This window comes from Haliotis rufescens, unplaced genomic scaffold (assembly GCF_023055435.1).
Source record: "Haliotis rufescens isolate VD_foot unplaced genomic scaffold, xgHalRufe1.0.p SCAF_27, whole genome shotgun sequence".
In the NCBI taxonomy this organism is placed as follows: Eukaryota; Metazoa; Mollusca; class Gastropoda; order Lepetellida; family Haliotidae; genus Haliotis; species Haliotis rufescens.
This window is the reverse complement of record NW_025963968.1, coordinates 6,397,118-6,420,731: the sequence shown is the minus strand read 5'-3', so window position 1 is coordinate 6,420,731 and position 23,614 is coordinate 6,397,118. Positions and strand designations below refer to the sequence as shown.

Here is a 23,614-nt window from a genome sequence, read left to right as displayed (position 1 = left end):
TTGCCGCATACAGCAATATTCCACCAATATTATGGCGGGGGACACCAGAAATGAGTGAGTGAGTGAGTATTGTACACATTGTACCTATGTCAGGAACTGAACCCGGGGTTTTTGGTGTGAGGAGCAAACACTTTATCCACTAGGTTACCTGATCGCCCTGTGGTCATGTGGAGAAGAGTTGGATTAGATGAGGACGAGTAAAATACTTCTCTTCTCACACAGACTATTCCCCCAGTTGTCTAAGGCATCGCGATTCGCTGTGCAGGTTGGCAATGCCAGAAACCTATGATTGCAGGTTTGAATTCAGGTTCGCCCCGATTAAGCTTCTAGGTTTGCCTATACCCGTGCCATACCCGTGCTCATGTGTTTCACGGAAGTGGTAAACATCTGAGACCTGCATCACTTCGGGCTTTCCTCCCACTTTAAGCTGACATACCACGATATAACTGGAATACTGTTAAAAGCAGCGTTGAACCCTCACTCACTCACTCACTCATTCACTCACCCACTAAATGGCAATTACTCTCCCCCACAGACACATTCAGTGTTATCATGGTAATTGGATGCTAACTGTCACAGGCTGCCAGGTTAAAAACACATTTGGGGTAAGAATACCCTGACCTGTCGGCTCTAAGAAACATTATATTTCTGCTTGACAATCTAATCCCTCTACCTTTGTGCGGAATAGTAGCACATGTTCAACCAACCCCATGGTTGGTTCCCTTGGGGTGACGACTATATATAAGGCCAGGCTTGTAGATGAGACCACTCCCAGGCTTCCAAACAATGCCTGGGGCGCTGCTCAAGGTCATGCATCTGTATCTTCATCCATCCCATGCATCCCCAGTTGCAGTATACATTAGATATGTGATCATTTTTACATTTACACATAGCATACAATTATAATTACATCGAAATCAAAATCACAATCACACTACACACAATCACACTACACACAATCACACTACTTCACACAATCACAATCATCCATGCAATGCATCCCCAGTCGCAGTATACATCAGATATGTGATCATTTTTACATTTACACAATCACACTACTTCACACAATCACACTACACACAATCACTTTACACACAATCACATTACACACAATCACACAACACACAATCACACAACACAATCACACTTCATCACAATCACACATTACAATCACATGGCACACAATCACATTACACACAATTACATTACACACAATCACATTACACACAATCACACTCCATTACAATCACATTGCACTCAATCACACAACACACAATCACACTTCACACAATCACACTTCACACAATCACACTTCACACAATCACATTACACACAATCACACTTCACACAATCACACTTCACACAATCACACTTCACACAATCACACTTCACACAATCACACTTCACACAATCACATTACACACAATCACACTTCACACAATCACATTACACACAATCACACTTCACACAATCACATTACACACAATCACACTACTTCACACAATCACACTACACACAATCACTTTACACACAATCACACAACACACAATCACTTCACACAATCACACATCATCACAATCACACATTACAATCACATGGCACACAATCACATTACACACAATTACATTACACACAATCACATTACACTCAATCACACAACACACAATCACACTTCATCACAATCACACATTACACACAATCACACTCCATTACAATCACATTGCACACAATCACACTTCACACAATCACACAACACAATCACACTTCACACAATCACACTTCACACAATCACATTACACACAATCACATTACACTCAATCACACATTACAATCACATTGCACACAATCACACTACACACAATCACATTACACACAATCACATTACACTCAATCACACAACACACAATCACATTACACACAATCACATTACACTCAATCACACAACACACAATCACACTTCATCACAATCACACATTACACACAATCACACTCCATTACAATCACACTTCACACAATCACACTTCACACAATCACACTTCACACAATCACACTTCACACAATCACATTACACACAATCACATTGCACACAATCACACAACACACAATCACACTTCACACAATCACACAACACACAATCACACAACACACAATCACATTACACACAATCACATTGCACACAATCACACAACACACAATCACACTTCACACAATCACACAATCACACAACACAATCACACTTCACACAACACACAACACAATCACACAACACAATCACACTTCATCACAATCACACATTACACACAATCACACTCCATTACAATCACATTGCACACAATCACACTTCACACAATCACACAACACACAATCACACTTCACACAATCACACTCCATTACAATCACATTGCACACAATCACACTTCACACAATCACACTACACACAATCACACTTCACACAATCACACAACACACAATCACACTTCACACAATCACACAACACACAATCACACAACACAATCACACTTCATCACAATCACACATTACACACAATCACACTCCATTACAATCACATTGCACACAATCACACTTCACACAATCACACAACACACAATCACACTTCACACAATCACACTCCATTACAATCACATTGCACACAATCACACTTCACACAATCACACTTCACACAATCACACTTCACACAATCACACTTCGCACATCACACTACACACAATCACACTACACACAATCACATTGCACACAATCACACTTCACACAATCACACAACACACTTCACACAATCACACTACACACAATCACACTGCACACAATCACATTGCACACAATCACACTTCACACAATCACACTTCACACAATCACACTTCACACAATCACACTTCACACAATCACACAACACACAATCACATTACACACAATCACACTACTTCACACAATCACACTACACACAATCACTTTACACACAATCACACAACACACAACACACAATCACTTCACACAATCACACATCATCACAATCACACATTACAATCACATGGCACACAATCACATTACACACAATCACACTTCACACAATCACATTACACTCAATCACACAACACACAATCACACAACACAATCACACTTCACACAATCACATTACACACAATCACATTACACTCAATCACACAACACACAATCACACAACACAATCACACTTCATCACAATCACACATTACAATCACATTACATACAATCACACTACTTCATACAATCACACTACACACAATCACATTACACACAATCATATTACATCATGATCTCTTTCCAGCAGTGTTCCTGCTTACAACTAGAATATTTCTGTGTGAAACCTGTTCTCAGATTTGATATATTTTTTGTGCAGTATGTCTTGTTTCCTATTACCTACAAGAATATGAGAAATATATCAGAATTGAAAATCCATCAAACTGCTTGTGAGAAACATGAATTAATTCATTTCTTCATTTGTTTGATCTTCTATCATTTCTAACTGATGAGCTTATCCATATAAAACCAGTTCTTCTTATTAATGTCTAAACCAGCAACACAAACACAGACAGAGTCATCGACTTATCGTGGCTTGTAAACATCGTAAAGACAACAACAAACCTGCATACATCATCCTGATGAAGCACAGAACACACCAACCAAGCAGGGAGAGATTTACCTTTTTAACGGAATATGACACATTTTGCACAATCACCACAAGGAATCTAATGAAACCGCAGATAATCCCTTGGATGGCCAGTACTGATGGTATGCAGCTGATCAAATAGCACAGAAATGGTTACATTATTCCTTGTCAGTCAACTTTATATTTTTCATGAATTAGAATTATAAATAAAGAACATAACAGAACCAAAACATAAGTTTGCTATTTTTGTAAATAATAACAGACATACAAATGCACCAAACCCATCTCTGGCCAAGGTGAAGGCTGTGCCGAAAAATTGAATAGAAGTCACATGTACATTTTTCTCTTTGTATTTACTGAACAATATATACCAAATACAATCCCATCCAATCACTTATGCTGTTGTCCAGCTTCCTACCTCACTGGAACCTTGTCTTGCGCTTCCGATTTCTCTGATGGTTCGAAACAATTCCTCCATGACTGGTTCAAACACAATGTAATATTCAGTTTATAAATGTAATCACAGTCGTTCTTCCAGCCCGAAAGGACTTTACCTTGGAAGTTACAGTCTCTTTTGGTTCACGAATTGTTTTTTATCCTTCACAAATTAACACTAAAAACACATTTATGTTCACGTCCAACATCTGCAACCCAGTCAGGCTTCCTTTTGTTATTAAGGACAGGATACAGAGTACGTCCAGGTTAAAACCTTGTTACAGATGTAAGCTGCTGCAGAGAGGTTAACTGTCGTTTTCAAATAATCCTCAGCATGTATAATCCTCTACCCACTCTGAATCACATATCAGGTATCGAAATATCCGTATCTGAGGACAGGTAATACATCAATACCTGACAGGTATCACATCAATACCTGGACAAAGTGACAACACAAGATACTCCACAACAAGTACTGGGAAATCTAATGCTAACGCATATACCAGCTGATAATGAGGTCACATTTAACACGGTCCATCGCTATTCATGTCTTTGCGACTTCAGTGTCAGCCCGGATATTTTAGATACACGTAATTCCCACTTTAATAATAGCTGTACATAATATCCTCCCTCCTACTATTCTTGGGGCTTTTCACGTCATGCTGTAGCTGAGTAAATGTCTGAGTTGTGTCTATTTACAAACTTGTTACATGTGTCCGACTGGCATTGACTGCAATGAATTCTTACCAAGTATATGTACTTAATGGTAATTATACAGCTGTGAATATTTTTACATTAACAAATAGCATCAGACAAATATCTGCTTGTTACCTGTGTCTCTTGTTAATATTCATACATACCGATCACACATTTACCTCAGGACATTTTACAGTTCCATATAATTAGTATACAGTAAATTTATTGACATGGAACAATTATATCATGTATATTCATTATGTAGATACACAAATTAATGAAGTTAACTTTAATGATAACATATATATATATTCTTGTGACAGGTTGTGAAGGGCAATCAGGACTTGTGATCAAATTCTCAATCCCACAGTGTATGAGTGAGTGAGTTGGGTTTAACGACGTTTTTAACAGTATTCCAGTTATATCGCGGCGAGTCAGCTTAATGTGTGATGCAGGTCACAGACGTTTACCACTTTGATGAAACCCACGGGCACAGGTATGGTGCTGACAAACCTAGAAACATAATCAAGGACCTGGATTCGAATCCACAATCATAGGTTTCTGGCGTGCCTAGGGGACGCAACTCTGCAGAGTGAATTGCGGCGCCTTAGACGACTGGGCCACACACCCCACACCCCCCACCCACCCCCACAGTGTATGATATTTGAAACAAACTATATACTTTAATGAGAAATAAACGAGTGGGAGTTGTTTATCGTACACATAAAACACTGTAGGGAGAATAAAACATATGTTTTTCTCTCCCTTCAGTGTTTTATTGTTCAATAAACAACGACCACGAGTCGTTTATGTCTTATATGAGAACAACATTATGTACAGCCTGACTTTAACATGTTTAAGGATCTTAATAAACTGTACAAGCATTACAAATATTTACCCAAATTTTAATAATGATGACTCCATGAATAGAATCTGACCTTGGAACTGTCCATTTTACGAACAGGCGGGTTAAGTTCGGTATTTCCTGCCTATTCTCACAATCCTCATGTCGATTATCATGATTATCTGAACCATTTTTTCTCTGGACCAGACAATCCGGTGATTGATATCATGAGCATCGTACCACGCAATTGGGATCGATGACTCTGGTGCGCATCATATTTTCACCTGGTTATAACCACAATTATTATTTACAATACTGATGGGGGCACGGGTTTGTCCCAATAATGTTTCTAGGTTTGTCAGCACCATACCCGTGCTCGTGGGTTTCACCGAAGTGGTAAACGTCTGAGACCTGCATCACTTCAGGCTTTCCTTCCACATTAAGTTGCCATGCCACAATATAACTGGAACAATGTTAAAAGCGGTTTTAAACCCAACTCACTCACTCATTCACTACAATATTGATAACAGATATCGACTGATAATGTTTATTGTAACAAGGTAAACAAGCATGTTTTAAGTTTAATTACAAATAATTATAATAATAATACACTTACGAGTATATATCTACAACAGGCACAAGTTTGTTTATTGCAATCTACTTATCTAAGGACATATTCTACTCAAAACAAGTTAAGGACCATGGATTCTTTGATATTACTACAGTTTATCATGACATGGAAGATTAATTATAGTAATATGAAAGAATTGGTTGGTCCTTAACTTTTTTTAGTCTTAAAGTTATAGATCACGAACATTAGTTACTGTTTTAGAACAATCTCAAAACAAAGGAGGTGACTCTAATCAGTGCTATTGGCCTTAAACAAACTCAACTGACAATAATACCAAGCTACATATGCACAATCAAGTTACATATACTGTAAACTACGGTCACAATGAACTCAAAGAAACCACAAATTTTAGTTCGTTCTATCCGTTATTCGTCATACGTCATTTTGACCGTCAGACATCTTTTATCAAATCATGTATCAATGCCCCACTCAGCAGTATTTAAAGCTATATGACTGCGGTCTGTAAATAATTGAGTCTGGACCAGACAATCCAGTGATTGACATCATGAGCATCGATCTGCACAATTGGGATACAATGACATGCATCAACCAAGAAAGCAAGCCTGACCACTGATAAGTTGCCTCTTACGACAAGCATGGGTTGCTGAAGACCTGGTGGGAAGAAGCCCAACATGACACACGTTGTTGCGGTTGGTGAAACCCACAAGCACATGTCTGGTCCTCAAAAACCAAGGATCATAATCAGGGTCAATCTAAGATTCAAACCCATGACAAGCTGGGTCCTGACAGCAGGAGGCTGTACCCGCACAGCTACTTGCTGTGAATCTCAAGGTAACAGAGTATCCATGCCTGCTGAGTAAGATGCGTATGAATGGAGTGGTGCAATGTCTATCCAATAATTATGGGCCAACACTCTGCGAAGGCCTGGTCCTTTTCCTGAGAAGGACTAAAGATTAATAGGAAACACACAAAAAATTGAATGCTCATAGCCTACTTGAATCTAGTGCGCCGTAAGTATATCTACTCAGGGTCAAAACAAGTCTTGCCTCAGTGGTTGAGTAAATATTCTCAGTAAATTTCCATTATCCTTTTAAATATTCAAAAAGTAATTTCTCAGTAGTACATCTGCACTTCATACAAAGGGACTGTCCATTTGATATTCTCAGGGGGTCTGGGATTTTATAGAAGAAAATTAATTGCCCCACAAAATTCTTGAAAAAAATAATTATGCTTCAGACTGTTGGACAAAAAACAAAAAAATGACCCAAAAATGACATTGTTGCAAGGTGTTTTTCTGAAAAAATATTCAGGCTCATAGATTTAATTAAACAACATCCCCACCTGGATACACCAGCACCCCCTCTGGATCCACCAGCACCCCTTCCAGACCCAACTACACCACCCACCACCACCACCCGTCTGGATCCACCAGCACCCCCTCCAGATCCAACTACACCACCCGTCTGGATCCACCAGCTCCACCAGCACCACCTCTGGATCCAACTAAACCACCCGTCTGGATCCACCAGCACCACCAGCACCACCAGCACCACCAGCACCACCTCTATCTGGATCTTCCAACAACCGACTCTGGTTTTGCCAGTTTTCCCCTACTAAATATGGGCTCGTAGGAACGTTAAAAAATACCATTGTAAAAGCTGATGATTAAATTTCCTCATGCTTAGATCATGTAGATAAATAAAATTTCTACATCGCAAGTGAAATATAACATGAACATATACACAAGTAAGTTTCTATTTAACCAAGTCAGTAAATCTGGAATCCTCTATACTGTACATACACAAAACATGAGTAATACTTGTCACATAAACAATACACTGTAGACCTGATAACCGGGCCACCGACTCCCAGAGTAAGGCCTGTTACTCTTAGGCCTGGTCTGAGCAGCTGTTATCAGCTGTTATCAGCTGGTTATCTACAATGTCTTACAGCTACTTGGTAACCTAGCAACACAAGAAAGAAAGAAAGAAAGACTTTCAACACCCCAAAAGAAAATTATGCTTAATTTCCTGTCATTTGTGTCACCATAATTAATTATTCTAAGCTACGGAAACATTAGAAGTATTTATAACAGTAACAGTCTGATCTGGCATGCTTCAGTCGTAGATTTTTAAGACGTGTCCTTGTTCTTAAGCCTGCAAATTAGGTTAATATCATCTTACAAGAACCTTGTGTGACAAGATGGCAATGAGTATCTTCTCATAGAATACTAATACCCTGACATATGTCATACAACAAACTGCAAATCCTATCTAACTTAACAACAAAATAATTTGTCACATTAATCATGCCAAACAATATCTCTGTGACAGCTGCTATGAGGGCTGATCAACCACTTTCAGAGTGATATCACTCAACTGTATACCGAGACTGTCCACAGTGCGTTTGTAACTTGTGTTTCTCAAACTGCTATCTTCAGTGGTACATGTGGGGGGCAAATATTTATTTCTTCACTATATGTGTCATAGGGGACGGGTGAAGTCTAAATTCTGAATTCTTAACTTCATTGGGGTTGGGGCGGGGTTAGATAAAACAATCCAATCAGACAATGATGGGGGAAATATTTTGGTTCATGTCATTGGGGCCCTTATGTGATTTTCAAAAGGGGTGTTTGAACCTTATTGACCAGTTGAAAGGGGAGTCTTGTTTACACTACACTATTTGAAAAAATACTATAAAACTGGCAGTTTATTATTATCATGAAAGTAAATGTAATCTTCATTGTGGTATGTGTGAGTAGAAGTTAATGCCACTTTCAACAGTATTATCAAACCTACTGCTGGACACCTCTAAACTGAGGTGTTATGATCAGACACTATACTGTGTGTGACACATGCTCACATATACATCCATGCCCACAGCTGGACACCTCAATACTGAGGTGTTATGATCAGAAACTATACTGTGTGTGACACACATGCTCACATCAAACAGCCATACATACAGCTGAACACCTCAATACTGAGGTGTTATGATCAGACACTAAACTGTGTGTGACACACATGCTCACATCAAACAGCCATACCTACAGCTGGACACCTAAATACTGAGGTGTTATGATCAGACACTATACTGTGTGTGACACACATCACACATCCATACCTATTGCTGGATACCTCAATACTGAGGTGTTATGATCAGACATTATACTGTGTGTCACACATGGTCAAATACATTCGTAACACCGTTGGGCCTCATTCTAAACTGTGACTTAAGTACTACGACTACAGCAAGTGTGTGTGGCAGTATGGAAACAAGCAGTCATGGCACTTAAAAGTCACTATTTGGAACAAGGCCAAGGGTTCCAAATTCCTTGTTGACTTCCTAATAATCACACTCATTAGCTGCGCAATAGATAACAACATTAGCTGACCTGGAATCTTACTTGCCCCCAAAACACTCCTTTCCATTGTTGATGTTCTACTCGCATCATATTTTTAACAGATGGTTAGTTTTACGTTTTTAATTTCTTACAATGTTTTGGCAGATAGTTTGTTGATGCAACTTTGAGCAATACATCCACATGGCATGCATGATGAAATGTTTATTTTTTTTAAAAACTTTGCCGTGAAAACAGGGGCAAGTCTGTACCTGACACACTGATAAAACCCAGAACACACTGACATCACATTGGCCACAAACCAGCTGTCTCCTCCCACAATAGGTTTTAGTCCCGGTACAGCCCCCTACATCATCACATAAACATGGTGGAACGCGACATCAACAGAAGAATAACCTTCATATTAAAAAAAAACCCAGTGATGTCATCCGATTGTTCTCAAGTCAGGGACGTTGTAATGTCCCCGGGATTTTATAGGATATTCCAGGTATACTTGCTATATAATGTGTTAAAATATCCCGGGAAGTCCATTAAGACAACTTCCGTTCAGATTGTAACATGTAATGAAATGTAAAGGTGAGGTGAAATTGGGTTTAACGCCGCGTCTAAGATTATTGCACTTATATAGCGACGTGCATGCACGTGTGTGTGGCTGCTTGTACTAGTCCGGACTGATGCCGATTTATAGTGCTAGCTCACTGAGATACCATGCCGCAGTTTAACATGAATACCCCACTCAGACACAGTATACTGACTCCGAGCTGACCAGTCCTTCTGTTAGCCCCTAAATGCCGAGCGCCAGACAGGGTAACAACAAGTACCATCTTTTAACGTCTTTTGGTATGACGCGGTCGGGGATCGAACCCCGGACCTTCCGCTCTCCGGGCGGACGCTCTACCACAAGACCACGGAGGCGGCCAATGAAATGTAAAATCAAATGACAAATGCTTTTTTTTATATTCCAAAGTCCCTCTGAGTGTACCACTAGGCTACAGAAGCGCTGATAAATCGCAGTGCTTTTGAGAATGTCCTTTTTCAAGAATCGTACGCCAGCAACAACTATTTTATGCCCGTTTCCTAAGGTGCATGGAAAGTATGTCTGAAACATAAAAATGTTGATAAATGTTGTTTTAAGTTTCTTTTTTCAGTTCATAGGTTCAATAAAATACTTCCCTCAAGTTTTTTTATAATATTTAAAACCCTTTTCCTTGGAATAAAACCTTGGCGCTGACACCCCTCAGTTTTATCCCGCAGATGCAGGTTTTTAATATCATAAAAACCCTCAGACATGGTGTATCCTACACTTAAAACACTCAATTGTGGTCATACTGTTTCTGTACTTTCAAACAACAATGTTTTCTTGAAGATTAGTACATGTATATAGTATACAACCTTCAATATGTACACAATCAATGCTTTACAAGGATTAATCTTCAAAAACCAATTAACTTCCCATGCTTGGTGCAACACTAGGCTTGGTGCAACACGAGGCTCAAACCCTATTTGTTTCCTTTATTGATATGCTGGATTCCAGACAGACAGACAGACAGACAACAGACAGACAGACAGATAATATATTTGAGTCTCACATCGTTACGTTTATAATATATTGGAAATAAACTCTTCAAAAATATCTTAGTAAAGTAACAAGCCACTTTATGAGAGACGATATGACATTGGTTAAAATGTATACATTTTCACATATGTTACACGGGATAAAAATGACTGTACCAGGCTGTTCACTAAAGAGAATAATTTATAGTACTACATGGTTTAAAGCATCCGATCTGGTTGTTAAAATATTCTTGCAGGGCTTTGCAGTTGTAAAAGTCAATTCTGGGCTGGACAGTATAAAACCTACTTTCTGTAAGCATGGTAAGTCACTAAAACTATCGAAATCAGAACATATGTAACGACATTTGGAAATAAGATAAAAACCTAAGACCTTCATCGTGTGGACAATATAATAAAACATGCCAGACTAACAGAGTGAATCATTGAGGGTGCATTCAGACATGAAACTCCTTCTATACGACATGTGTCTAATACAACATTTCTCCCTCCCTTGCCCCCCCCTAAACCCCCATCCCCTTACAGCATTGATCTGTTAGATTTTGTTTGTTTGTTTGTTTGTTTGCTGTATTAATGCCGCACTCAGCAATATTCCAGCTATATGACAGAGGTCTGTAAATAATCAAATCTGGACCAGACAATCCAGTGATTGACATCATGAGCATCGATCCACGCAATTGGGATAGGATGACATGCATCAACCAAGTTAGCGAGCCTGACCCCCTGGTTTACTGTGCATGACATATATATGACATAGGCATGTCATGTCATATATATCCAATGGCCTAAGTTCTTAGTCTGTATTCAACAGGACTACATATCATAACTAACATTACTCTATATAAGAAACAGAACCGTCGTGAAATCTGATTCCATAAAACTTCCCTAATCTCTCCACTGATCCATATATCATGCATAGAAAACTCATATATAATTTCATGTCATGAACACTTGTTCAGAAGGCACTTCACTGCTGTCAAATGGACCAAAGGGAAACAACACTCCAACTTTCAGTCGTCTTGTTGGCGTCGTTTTAATTAACCCGCATAATCACCAGATGCCAATTAGTGTTAGCGACCCAACAAACTGGGCTTCGGACCATGTCGTTGACAGCAAGGCGGAATCCCCTTGAATCTTTGCATTTGATTGGATGATGCTAACTATAACCTTTCACCTTGTAAAATCTGTCAGTGTGTGTAAATGTGTATGTACAATAATGTAGTTTAGTATACAGCAAATTCGTGAACGTATTATTTTTGCAACAATGAAGTTAAGTTCAAATACTCAAAACAGAAACGACCCTTAGTTTTCAGGCAAACTGCATATACTGTATTCGACGCAATAAGCGCCCCGCTCTAATAAGCGCCCACGGCGATATTTGCGAATATATTGGCTTGTAAACAATCCCAATCAGCACTCCTTCCGATTGATCAATGTACACAAGACTTATTTATTCATGCATAATATGCACTCGTGTGTTATATCACCCTTAATTATGGGCAATTAAATTCTTGAAAAATATATCTGTCGTATGTAAACATTTCAGGCTGTTGGCATAATTCACGAAAATTACGATCTTTCAACTCAAAATAATATTCTAATAAGCGCCACCTATTTCTAATTTTAAGTGTGCCCTGGGCGCTTGTTACGTTGAATACGGTAATACAATTACTACTTCCTTCTTGTCATTAGGAGATAAACATACATTGTTTTCAATGTAGAGCTAGGTTACTTGGTGATTTAACCCAGCACAATTGAATTTTGAACCGAACCTTGCATTGTCCCGTGTGCCATCTCAGCTGATTAAAGACACATGACACCTATGTGAAACGCCTGAAACAAACTAATAGTCTAGAAAGTAACTTAAGCGACCAACATTTACTACAATATCTGAAAAACTATTGGACCTACTCCAGTCAAAGTTGGTATGAGATTATTAAACAGTCATACATAACTGGATATAACATTTAAAGACAATCGGTGCATGAATAAATAATCTGTCTATTTAGCTATCACTATATTTCATCAACAACCAGACCTGTTCGTCACGGGTGGAACGAGCATTCATTGAAACAGCCATCTGCATAATGCTACCCCTTCGTCACAGGGCCATATGACACAGCTGAACCAATCAACTCAACTCGAAAGGGTGCCTGGGAATCATGCACGCACGAATACGGTGTTAACGTTGGGCGTCTCAATGTGCGTGATACGTAAAACATATCCGGCAACTGATATCAGTTGTTCCAAAGTGCTACACTCATGGTTATTATTTTAAATATATTGTAAAATTTGAAACTAAAATAACTTCAAATATAGTATTTCTGAAAAAATGATTATTTCAGATACAATTCCTCCGATCATTGCATCAAAATTCTTTGAAGTTATATTTATTGGGTATTTTGTAACCAAATCTCTGGCAGTTTGGTAGAAAATGTGTCATTGCAATTTCCAGCATAGTTTACGAGAAAATACACACATTAATCATTATTTCTGCACATAAAACAATGACTAGCAGAACAGACAATATAATCTAAATGGTAAGTCATCATGTCTAGTGATGATTTATCTCAAATGTCACATTTGTATTGACTGAGTTTGTTATCGCCTGTTCGTTTCCCTGAATTCTCTGGAGGGATACGATGTAACTTTTTACAGTACATAATATAATGTTGACGGATAGGATAACGCTTTCAAGTTGTATATGCATTAATCAACAACAAAAACACATGTGAGGTGGCAGTAGCTATTAATTGTATACCTATGTTAAGATATACAGCTTCTCATACTTCAAGCCTCTGATAGTCTGTGGTCTAGTGGTAGAGCGTCCGCCCGGAGAGCGGAAGGTCTGGGGTTTGATCCCTGGCCGCATCATACCAAAAGATGTTAATAGATGGTACTTGTTGTAACCCTGTCTGGCGCTCGCCATTACTGTGTCTGAGTGGGGTATTCATTTTTAACTGCGGCATGGTATCTCAGTGGGCTAGCAATATAAATTGGCATCAGTCCGGACTAGTACAAGCAGACACACACACACACACGTGCATGCACGTCGCTATATAAGTGCAATAATCTTGGACGCGACGTTAAACCCAATTTCACCTCACCCTCTGATAGGTGTCGCTTTGTAGTTGTACAGTGAGAGTAGCCCCGAACACTCTATTCGAACCAGCCAAAACAATAGTCCATAATAAGTAAATTTTGATTCTGCAAAGAAAAATTAGATCCATATGATGCTTGTAATGATATTTCCCTCTAAACATTTTTTAAAAATACCTGATTCATTAAATTTCAACCATGATAATAAATCATATTGATATCTATCATGTGTCATACAAACGCAATTAGAACAAAGCAATAACTTTATATTTTTAAATTCATGATTTCAATTTGTTAAAAGTTTAAGCTGCAACATAGACATGACACTATAAAAATACAGACAGAACTATCATGATAATACTAAGTTGAGAATCTACATGACCCATCTTATTGGGATTTGTTGATTCCTCCATGGCAAACATGTCTGAAACAAACAATGTTATTTGGGTTCTAGCAGCAGGACTGGGAAACAGCGACACCAAAGAAGCCCCCATTCAGAAGTTGAGTATATGTTAAACAATACAACAGGTCAACCAGATAAACGGTTCATGTCTTCATGTGCAATGTTTCTGGCAGTGATTTCTTATAAATATGGCAAGGGTTTTGTTGCTTTTGAATTCACAATAATCTCAAGGCCACAACAAATCTAACAGTGTATCGTATCAAAAACTCTGTCAGATGACATGGGCCAGAAGGGACAACTGAATGTATCTTTAACATGGGATCAGTATTAGATACAGTGTGGTGGTTTTGTACCATAACACTTCAATGTGGGATGAAACTCCCCAGAGACAAGGGTTGTACACATTAACCACCCTGGTGCAGCCAATGATTGTTTGTTTGTTTGTTTGTTGTTCAACGCCGCACTCAACATTATTCAAACTATATGACGGCAGTCTGTAAACAATCAAGTCTGGATCAGAATGAATTCACAATAATCTCAAAGTCCGATACTGGGATGTTTCAATAAGGCCACAACAAATCTAACAGTGTATCGTATCAAAAACTCTGTCGGATGACATGGGCCAGAAGAGACAACTGAATGTATCTTTAACATAGGATCAGTGTTAGATACAGTGTGGTGGTTTTGTGCCATAACACTTCAATGTGGGATGAAACTCCACAGAGACAAGGGTTGTACACATTAACCACCCTGGTGCAGCCAATGATTAGTTGTTTGTTTGATACTCAAGCTAAATGACAGCGGTCTGTAAATAATCAAGTCTGAACCAGACAATCCAGGGATTGACATCATGAGCATCGATTGGAATACGAAGACATGCATCAACCAAGTTTGTGAACCTGACCACTCAATCCCATTAGTCGCCTCTTACAACAAGAATGGGTTGCTGAAGACCTATTCTAACCCAAATCTTTGTCACTTTTATTTTATTCAATGACCATGAAGTCCAACCAGTGAGATATAGCATGTTTATAGCATGTATATAGCATGTTTATAGCATGTTTATAGCATATATTTGGTACCACTAGCACTCCTACAATGACCATATCAGCTAGTGGGTGACATAGCGTATTAAAAGCATGTACATTGTACTACTTCCAACACTCCTTCAACATGTTCAACAACACCCATTAAGATCCGGATTAGAGCAAGTCTTCAGCAGCCCATGCTTGCGGTAAAAGGCAACTATGCTTGTCGACTAGCAGGATCGGGTGATCAGGCTCACTGACTTGGTTGATACATGTCATCTCATCCGAATTGTGTAGATCAATGCTCGTGATGTCAATCACAGGATTGTCTGGTCCAGACTCGATTATTTACAGACCGCCGTCATCATGGTCATATAGCTAGAATATTGCTGAGTGCGGCATTAAACAATAGACAAACAAACAAATCAGTGAGTCAATGAGCATGAATGGCCAGCTAGAGGGTGACATAAAATGTATATAGCAGGCATAATGTACCACACAGTGCTAGTTATTTCAAGACCCGTGAAGATACCGGGGTAGAATAGGTCTTCAGCAACCCATGCTTGCCGTAAAAGGTGACTATGCTTGTCGTAAAAGGCGACTAACGGGATCGGGTGGTCAGGCTCGCTGACTTGGTTGATGCATGTCATCGATCCCAATTGGGTGGATCGATGCTCGTGATGTCAATCACTGGATTGTCTGGTCCAGACTCGATTATTTACAGACCGCTGTCATATAGCTGGAATATTGCTGAGTGGGGCGTTAAAAAACAACAACAAAACAAAAAAAAGTTATTTTAACATTATGTGAAGTCTCCTCTCATAATACTTCATTGCATTGTCCTAGCTTTATACAAGGTAATCAGTGATATATAATATAAACACAAAGAAACATTGATGCTGTCCAACTTACAACAATATTTATTTATATTATGCAAAGCCTGACCTTTTTTGTTTTTGGTTTATGGAGTTTTAGCTCCAAAATTGTTTAGCAGGTAGGAAAAAAGAAATGAAAGGGGTGGGACGAATAGGGAACGAGACAATGCCAGGGCTGGATTAGCAGTTAATGAGGTGAGGTTTTTAACATTTTACTCCTTTCTGGTCGGCAGAATAAAAAAAAATACTGCTTTTCATTTTTGTACTTTTCACTTTCCAATTTTGTTTGTCGTGTAGGTAGATTCGTCAACAAAGTTTTATATACATCTTGCCTTATGATAATGTATACGCAGAATATATATGATGAATACCTCATAATAGTTACCGTATTCAACGTAATAAGTGCCCAGGGCACTTTCAAAGTTGGAAATAGGGGGCTCTTATTAGAATGTTATTTTGGTGGAAAAAAAAGAGTTGAAAGATAAATTTCGTGGTTTATGCTGACAGCCTGAAATGTTTATGTATGACAGATATATTTTTTACAGAGTTAATGCCCAAAATTAAGGGCGCATATAACACACGGGTGCTAATTTACGCAAAATAAATAAATCTTGTGTACATTGATCAATCGGTAGGGGTGCTAATTGGGATTGTTCACTAGCCAATATCTTAGCAAATGTCGCTGTGGGCGCTTATTAGAGCGGGGCGCTTATTACGTCAAATACGGTATTTGCTATTTAACTTCACAGCCAACCTCTTATTTCCTCACCTCAACATAGGGCAGAGAGGATGCTAGTTTTTGCAACTCATCGCCATTATGATGTTTGTTTGTTTATTTCCTGCCACACTCGGTTTTTAGGACAAGTCCAAAACAATGCACGCTTTAACAAACAAATGTCAGGTTGTGATATAGACCATGCCATTGCCACAACCTCTGTTGTCTCATAGAAGGCATCCAGTCTCCCCTGGCAAATGGCAACCACTTTAAAACATAAAAACTGTGTTCTCATATTGCTGGAATTCAGATCCTAGTTTCTGATTTAGAGTGGTAGTATTCTAAACCTGAAATATGTGACATGCCTGACCTCGGGAATGTATGACTGACCTGAATTAGGTCAGATTGACTTATGTTGATCGTCACTTCGGAAACTTCCATCAACCAGTAGAAAGACAAATGTCATGAATGTCTACTTTGATTACTCAACTCACGTCACGTAAACATATACTTTGTTTCTGTTTGTGGGGCTATGTATTTCATGTGTTCAGTTCATACATTATATGACACAACAAAGAAATTCCTGATTGCTGTCCCTATCAAATATTCTTATCCTCAGTAAGTGTACATGATCTCAACCTAAGCCTGTTTCACGCAGTCATGGTTACACAGGGGCTTTTCTTCTTGTGGAAGACGAATGGGGTCACATCGCTGCAGTAAACAATGGACCAACGCACGTAACGCATAACCTGAGTCTTCCTACAAGCTTGCATGCATAACAGAACGTGAAGATTTGACGGTGTTTGCAGTGTAGAATGGAGGACGCATACAATTCAGCAACACACACCCCTCTTCCGATTTCCCATCTACAAATTAAGGCTCTTACACCCAATGTCAGTTTGTCCTAGTTTCGGAATGCTTGCTTGGTATTGTCGGGAAACCCCGGCCCATCAGCTGACAGGGTACTCGCAACAATGTTTCAGACGAATGGTGCGTTCTCAAGTAAACACAAACATTAACGGCCTTGGAAAAGAGATTATACTGACCTGTGTTGGCAGAACATAGGTGAGAAAAGAAAGTAGGTATGTAAAATACACCACTACGTCCATGGCAGAACATCTCATAGCAATGCATCCACTAACTGTCTACAAGCCGTAAGCTAAACTTAGAACGCGGAAGCCGTAGTACTATAAATAACTCATGCAGTGCCATCTACCGACTGGGCGAAACTGTGTTTACCTTGAAGTGATGCGTGTTTTGCGTTAGGATAGATGGGCGTGTTTGTTATGCTGTCGTAATGAAGCCATCACTCCAAGGCCAGGGCGCTATGCGGCTTTCATCCGAAACAATTTAGACAAACAAGTTATTTGTGTTAATTAATTAACTGACACTCGCTCATGTTATCGGGTTATAAATGCATTAACTCACACTTTCAAAACTGACCTGAAAAGATTTTATGTCACGTGCGTTAGTTAACAAGTGCTTTGATAAACTATTTGCTTTGGTAATAATTAACTCTGATGTGTTTGTTTGTTGTTTAGCGCCATGCACACTCGGCAATATCCAACCTACATGCGGCGGTCTGTAAATAATCGCGTCTGAACCAGACAATCCAGTGATTGACGCCATGAGCATAATGGGAAACAATGACACGCTATCAACCAAGTCACCGAGCCTGACCATCCGATACATTTGGCCACATCTTACAAGCACCGTTTACAGGAGACCGTTTTCTACCCGGAATCCCATGATTCAGATATGTTTGCTTACATGTTTATATACATAGGAGGATCCATCTTTTGATATTTTATCAAACAGTTTTCACCCTACAAGTTTGGACAGGGGAGATAACCTATCTAACACATTTATGATGAACTAAACTGAGGAGGCGTTCCTTGATGGGATTATTCTTACCCCCGAGGACTAGTAGTTTGTGTGACTAAACATTTACGTAGAAGGTTTTAAAAACAACCCTCTGTGAAATTTCCCGAGGGACGCCTTTGATTCAGCTACTGACTGTATACATGAAATAAGGCATAGTTGTAGAAAGTATATTCCCGAACTCTCGCCAATATGATACCACTTAGGAAGACAGTGCGGTACATATTATCCACTGTTTCCTTTTCCAGTTCCGACACATTACGTCCATGCAATTCAACAAATCGCATATTTCTTGCACAGACATTTGTAGAGGATGTTATATTCGTGTTCATGTCATACTATGTTTACGACAGGAGTGTCGAAATTCCGATATTTCCCGAGCGAGAGAAATACCGGAATTTAGGCAATCGTGTCGTAAACATAGTATGACATGAACTAGAATATTATGTTCTATTTATTACCGAAGAAGAGACGAATTTTAGTGTTTACCTGTAACTTGTGTAAGGACAGCAAGTCGCAACAGCAGCGGATCCCCAATTTGTCGAATGACGTCAACAATCTTCAGTATGACGTCGTTTCTAGTGTGTCGTCATTCCGACCACACGTCACAATAAGATTTGAATGACGTCAACAGTGCTGTCCGGATGACGGAAACAATACACTGTTGTCTCGTGATGTGATATGACCCGAGGACACATATATAGAATACTAAACGAGCTCCCGTGTAATACCAACTTTATGAAACGAGTGAACAGTTGTGGTATCTGACGAGCGAAAGCGAGTCAGATACCATAACTATTCACGAGTTTCATAAAATTGGTTTTACACGGGAGCGAGTTTAGTATTTTATTTATTACTGGCCATTTATAACGTTTCTAGAATTATACTGTTGAGTGTGAATAGGCTGACACCTACACGATCCACGGCATAATCTAATTGAGTTTTACACAGTAATACCTCAAACACGTCAAAAGTTGAAACGTATGAATTTAATATCAGACAACAGTCCACCTTTAGAATTCAGGCGCCCGTTCCACAAAATTATCGTAGCGTTAAGGTTATCGCAACTCATATACTTTAACTTAGACCAACGACTGTCGTCGCGCTACCGCACGATCGCCTTGTCGAACGGGGCTTTGCACATCAAAGTTCACAATCACGTCACAATACCCGATGACGTAATTTGTGGAATTTTGTTGCAAGATCCTTTGGCGAAACAATGCCATGTGACGTCAACCTAGCAACAAGGTTGCTGGGGTCATCGAGTGTGCATAAGCTCATCTCAGTGATCTAACATCTCCACACGCAATGTCGTTGAATAAGCCAAGGGATGTTGAGAGCTTTCAAAATGTGTTCGTGAAACGTGTTCCGAGAGTACATAAGCACGCGTTTTGGTATTACACAATGTGTAATACAGCTGTATGTTTATTAAACGGGTGATCTCTTCACGGGCAAGTAATAAATAGAGAATCTCACCCGAGTGTCTTTTGATATCACATATATCAACACGAGTTGATAAAAGTGGAAAAACTCCGAGGCTTGTCGAGGCTTTTCCGCTTTTATCAACGAATAAATCGTTTTCGGTTTCCAAACGGAATAGGTACGTGCCGAGATTTGAAACCATTCAAATAGTCGTTAAATTTGTCGCATAACAGTAACACTTTTCAGAGCCTTTGAAAAAGTACATCTTCAAAAGTCTCAGTACTGACAGTAGTTGATTGATGAATGGAGTATGTAGTGATGTTGTACAGGACGATACGTATCTCCACTGCACTATACTCCGCGTGACTGAACCACACATCTTCCATCAAGGTGTATATCCAGTTCTATTAAGGGATGAAGGTGATGATTTGGAGATTTTACGTGCGCTTTCCGACATTATTCGTACTTCGCACGCGGGCCATCCAGGCCATTTTCGTGTTGTTTGCCTTGAAGGAAGGAAGGGTTTGTGCGACAGAAGAGGCAACCCGAGGGGGCGTTAGGGTTGCATATTTAGATTTTGAAGAATTTGAAATTTGGAATTTTGCCCGAGGTGGAGGGACGAGGTGAGGTGAGGTGAAATGGGATTTAACGTCGCGTCCAAGATTATTGTACTTATTATAGCGACGTGCGTGCGTGCGAGCGTGCGTGCGTGCGTGCGTGTGGCTGCTTGTACTAGTATGGACCGTGCTAGCACACTAAGATACCATGCCGCAGGTTAACATGAATACCCCACTCAGACACAGTATAGCCGACCAGCCCTTGTTTTAGACCCTTTTAACGTCTTTTGGTATGACGCGGCCGGGGAACGAAGGGAGAGTAGGGGTGGTGTGATTTGTTTTTGTTTTTGTTTGTTTGGGTTTTTAGATTGGTGGTGAATTTTTGTGTGTGTGTAATTATATACGGCATAGAAGGCCAGTTTTGATTAGGAAGATGCCTAAGGCTTTAAATTGAGTGAGTATGGTTTTATCCGCTTTTAGCAATATTCAGCAATATCACGGCGGGGGACACCAGAAATGGGCTTTAAACATTGTACCCATGTCGGGAATCGAACCCGGGTCTTCGGCGTGACGAGCGAACGCTTCAACCACTAGGCTACCCGACCGCCCCTCAGGCTTTAAAGGTTTGTGTATTGTGTAACGGGCTTAGGAGTTTTTGTAATGTTAGGTGTGTGTTGATGTCCAGTTTGCTCTGAAGCGTCAGTCTGTGTTGTTTGTAGTGCGTGCAGTCCAGTAGGACATGTTCTGGTGTTTCTGTTTGGTTCCAGTGTGTGCATTTGCCCCTTTTGGCGTTTCTTAATTTTATTTAGGAGGGAGTTTAGTCTGGTGTGGACTGTTTGTAGTTTGGTTATTGCCCTGTCAATATTTTTAGATTTGTGGTAGTTTTTTAGTTTTTAATGGCTTTTGGGGCATCTGTATTAGAATACAATTTGAATTTTAGGTATTTAGTTTGACACTTTTGGAAATGTTTTTGTTTAGCTGGGCTTTTTATCTCATTTTGGGATATAGGTAGATTTAGGCTCACTTTTTGGTAGTTTGAGGGCCGCTTTGGCTGCTTGGTCGCTGTGTTCGTTGCCAAACACTTTGACATGGGCTGGGAGTCAGGGACCCAAAGGAATTCTATTTGGTTGCCAAGTTTGTTTGTTTGTTATTTTTTATATTTTTTTTTGCTGTTGCGTGCTATTCAGTATTTGGTTTATTAGTTTTGGTTGGTTTTTCATATTTTTTCATGTTTTTAATTTCTCGGAGCTCGCTCAGCGAGTCCGTTAGAATTTGGATTTTTGGTGTTGTTTGATTAGCGAGTTGCGTAAGGCCGTAGCCATGCCCATGAGGTCGGCCGCAAAGACCGATTGTTTGTCCGGGAGCCTATAAGATTTTGATTGCTTAATTAGTTTAGATATGTGGATTCCGAATGCGTTTTGAGCCCGGGCCAGAGGACCCGACTGTGTAGATGTTGCACCAATTTGGCCATTGCTCATGTATGTATGCTAGTGTCGTGTGGTGTGTGTTTTTTTATTTATTTTAGAGAGTGATGTATTAATTTGAGGGATTTGTTATGTATATGTGAGATATTCTGGGTTCGGTGTTTTGTCTTAGCTTGTTTAGGATTATTTAGTTATGTAGTCTAATGTGCTTTGTGATATTATATCTATTATATTATATCTATTATATGGTCTCTGATGCGTGTGATTGTTTTTTGTGCTTGATTTTGGATTGAATTTAATGTATTATTCAATGTGGTGTTTAGAGTATTATAGTTTACGCAGCCGTAGTCCTTTTTTGACCTAATTAGCGAAGTGTAAAGGGATAATAGGGTCTCCTTGGAGGCCCCCATACTTGAGCCTACCGGGCAGCGGAGGGTGTTTAGATCCTTAGTGCACCTATTTGGTAAGTTGAAGATAAGTCCTAGGAATTTGGTTTGTTTTTGGAGTTTGATGGGATTATTTTGTCCGTGGAGTTTGGGGGTGATTGGGCGCATACTTTTATATTTGTATACTACTCCAGTGGTGTTTTCGTGGTACTTTATTCTAAAGGTGCTCTAATCCAGTGTTTTTTTCGGCGTTTAACGAGAAGCTACATTTATGTGCCCATGTCTGGACTTCATGTTGTGCCTGCAGGAGTAGTTTTTTGTCCATGTTGACGCTTTATGTGCGGGACCATGGGGTCCTAAGACCACCACCCCCGACAAAAATTACCAATCTCTGAGTGTTCGCGTTTAATAAAAATGTTCACTTTTAATTTCATCATAAATTTATTTCAACCGGCGTTTGACAAGAGGTATGCGTCTTTTTCTATAATTAGTATATTTTGTCTTTGCATTATTCGGTTTAATATAAGTTCTCAGATCATGCAACCGTTTTGGCTTTTAAAGCTCCTCACAGTGATGTGCGAATGCACATCACTGTACTGTACATGCTAATGTAACCCTGTCCGAAGTACATGACAAAGTACGGAACTCTCCCTTCCAGAT

The 23,614-nt window shown here is 39.5% G+C and overlaps 1 protein-coding gene across 2 annotated transcripts in view; it reads right to left on the bottom strand.

Annotated features, from left to right (window-relative positions):
* The window catches only part of LOC124115920 (WW domain binding protein 1-like), a 40,697-nt gene extending 22,221 nt beyond the window's left edge, over positions 1-18,476 (bottom strand). The window contains exon 1 of one of the 2 annotated variants that reach the window (XM_046477085.2): positions 18,331-18,476. In XM_046477085.2, the coding sequence (XP_046333041.2) occupies positions 18,331-18,408 (78 nt within the window). In that variant the 5' untranslated portion in view covers positions 18,409-18,476. Of the gene's footprint in view, positions 1-4,082; positions 4,630-18,330 lie in introns of those variants that run through there. The other variant, XM_046477087.2, reaches the window with a different exon arrangement.
* Between the last annotated feature and the right edge of the window lie 5,138 nt (positions 18,477-23,614).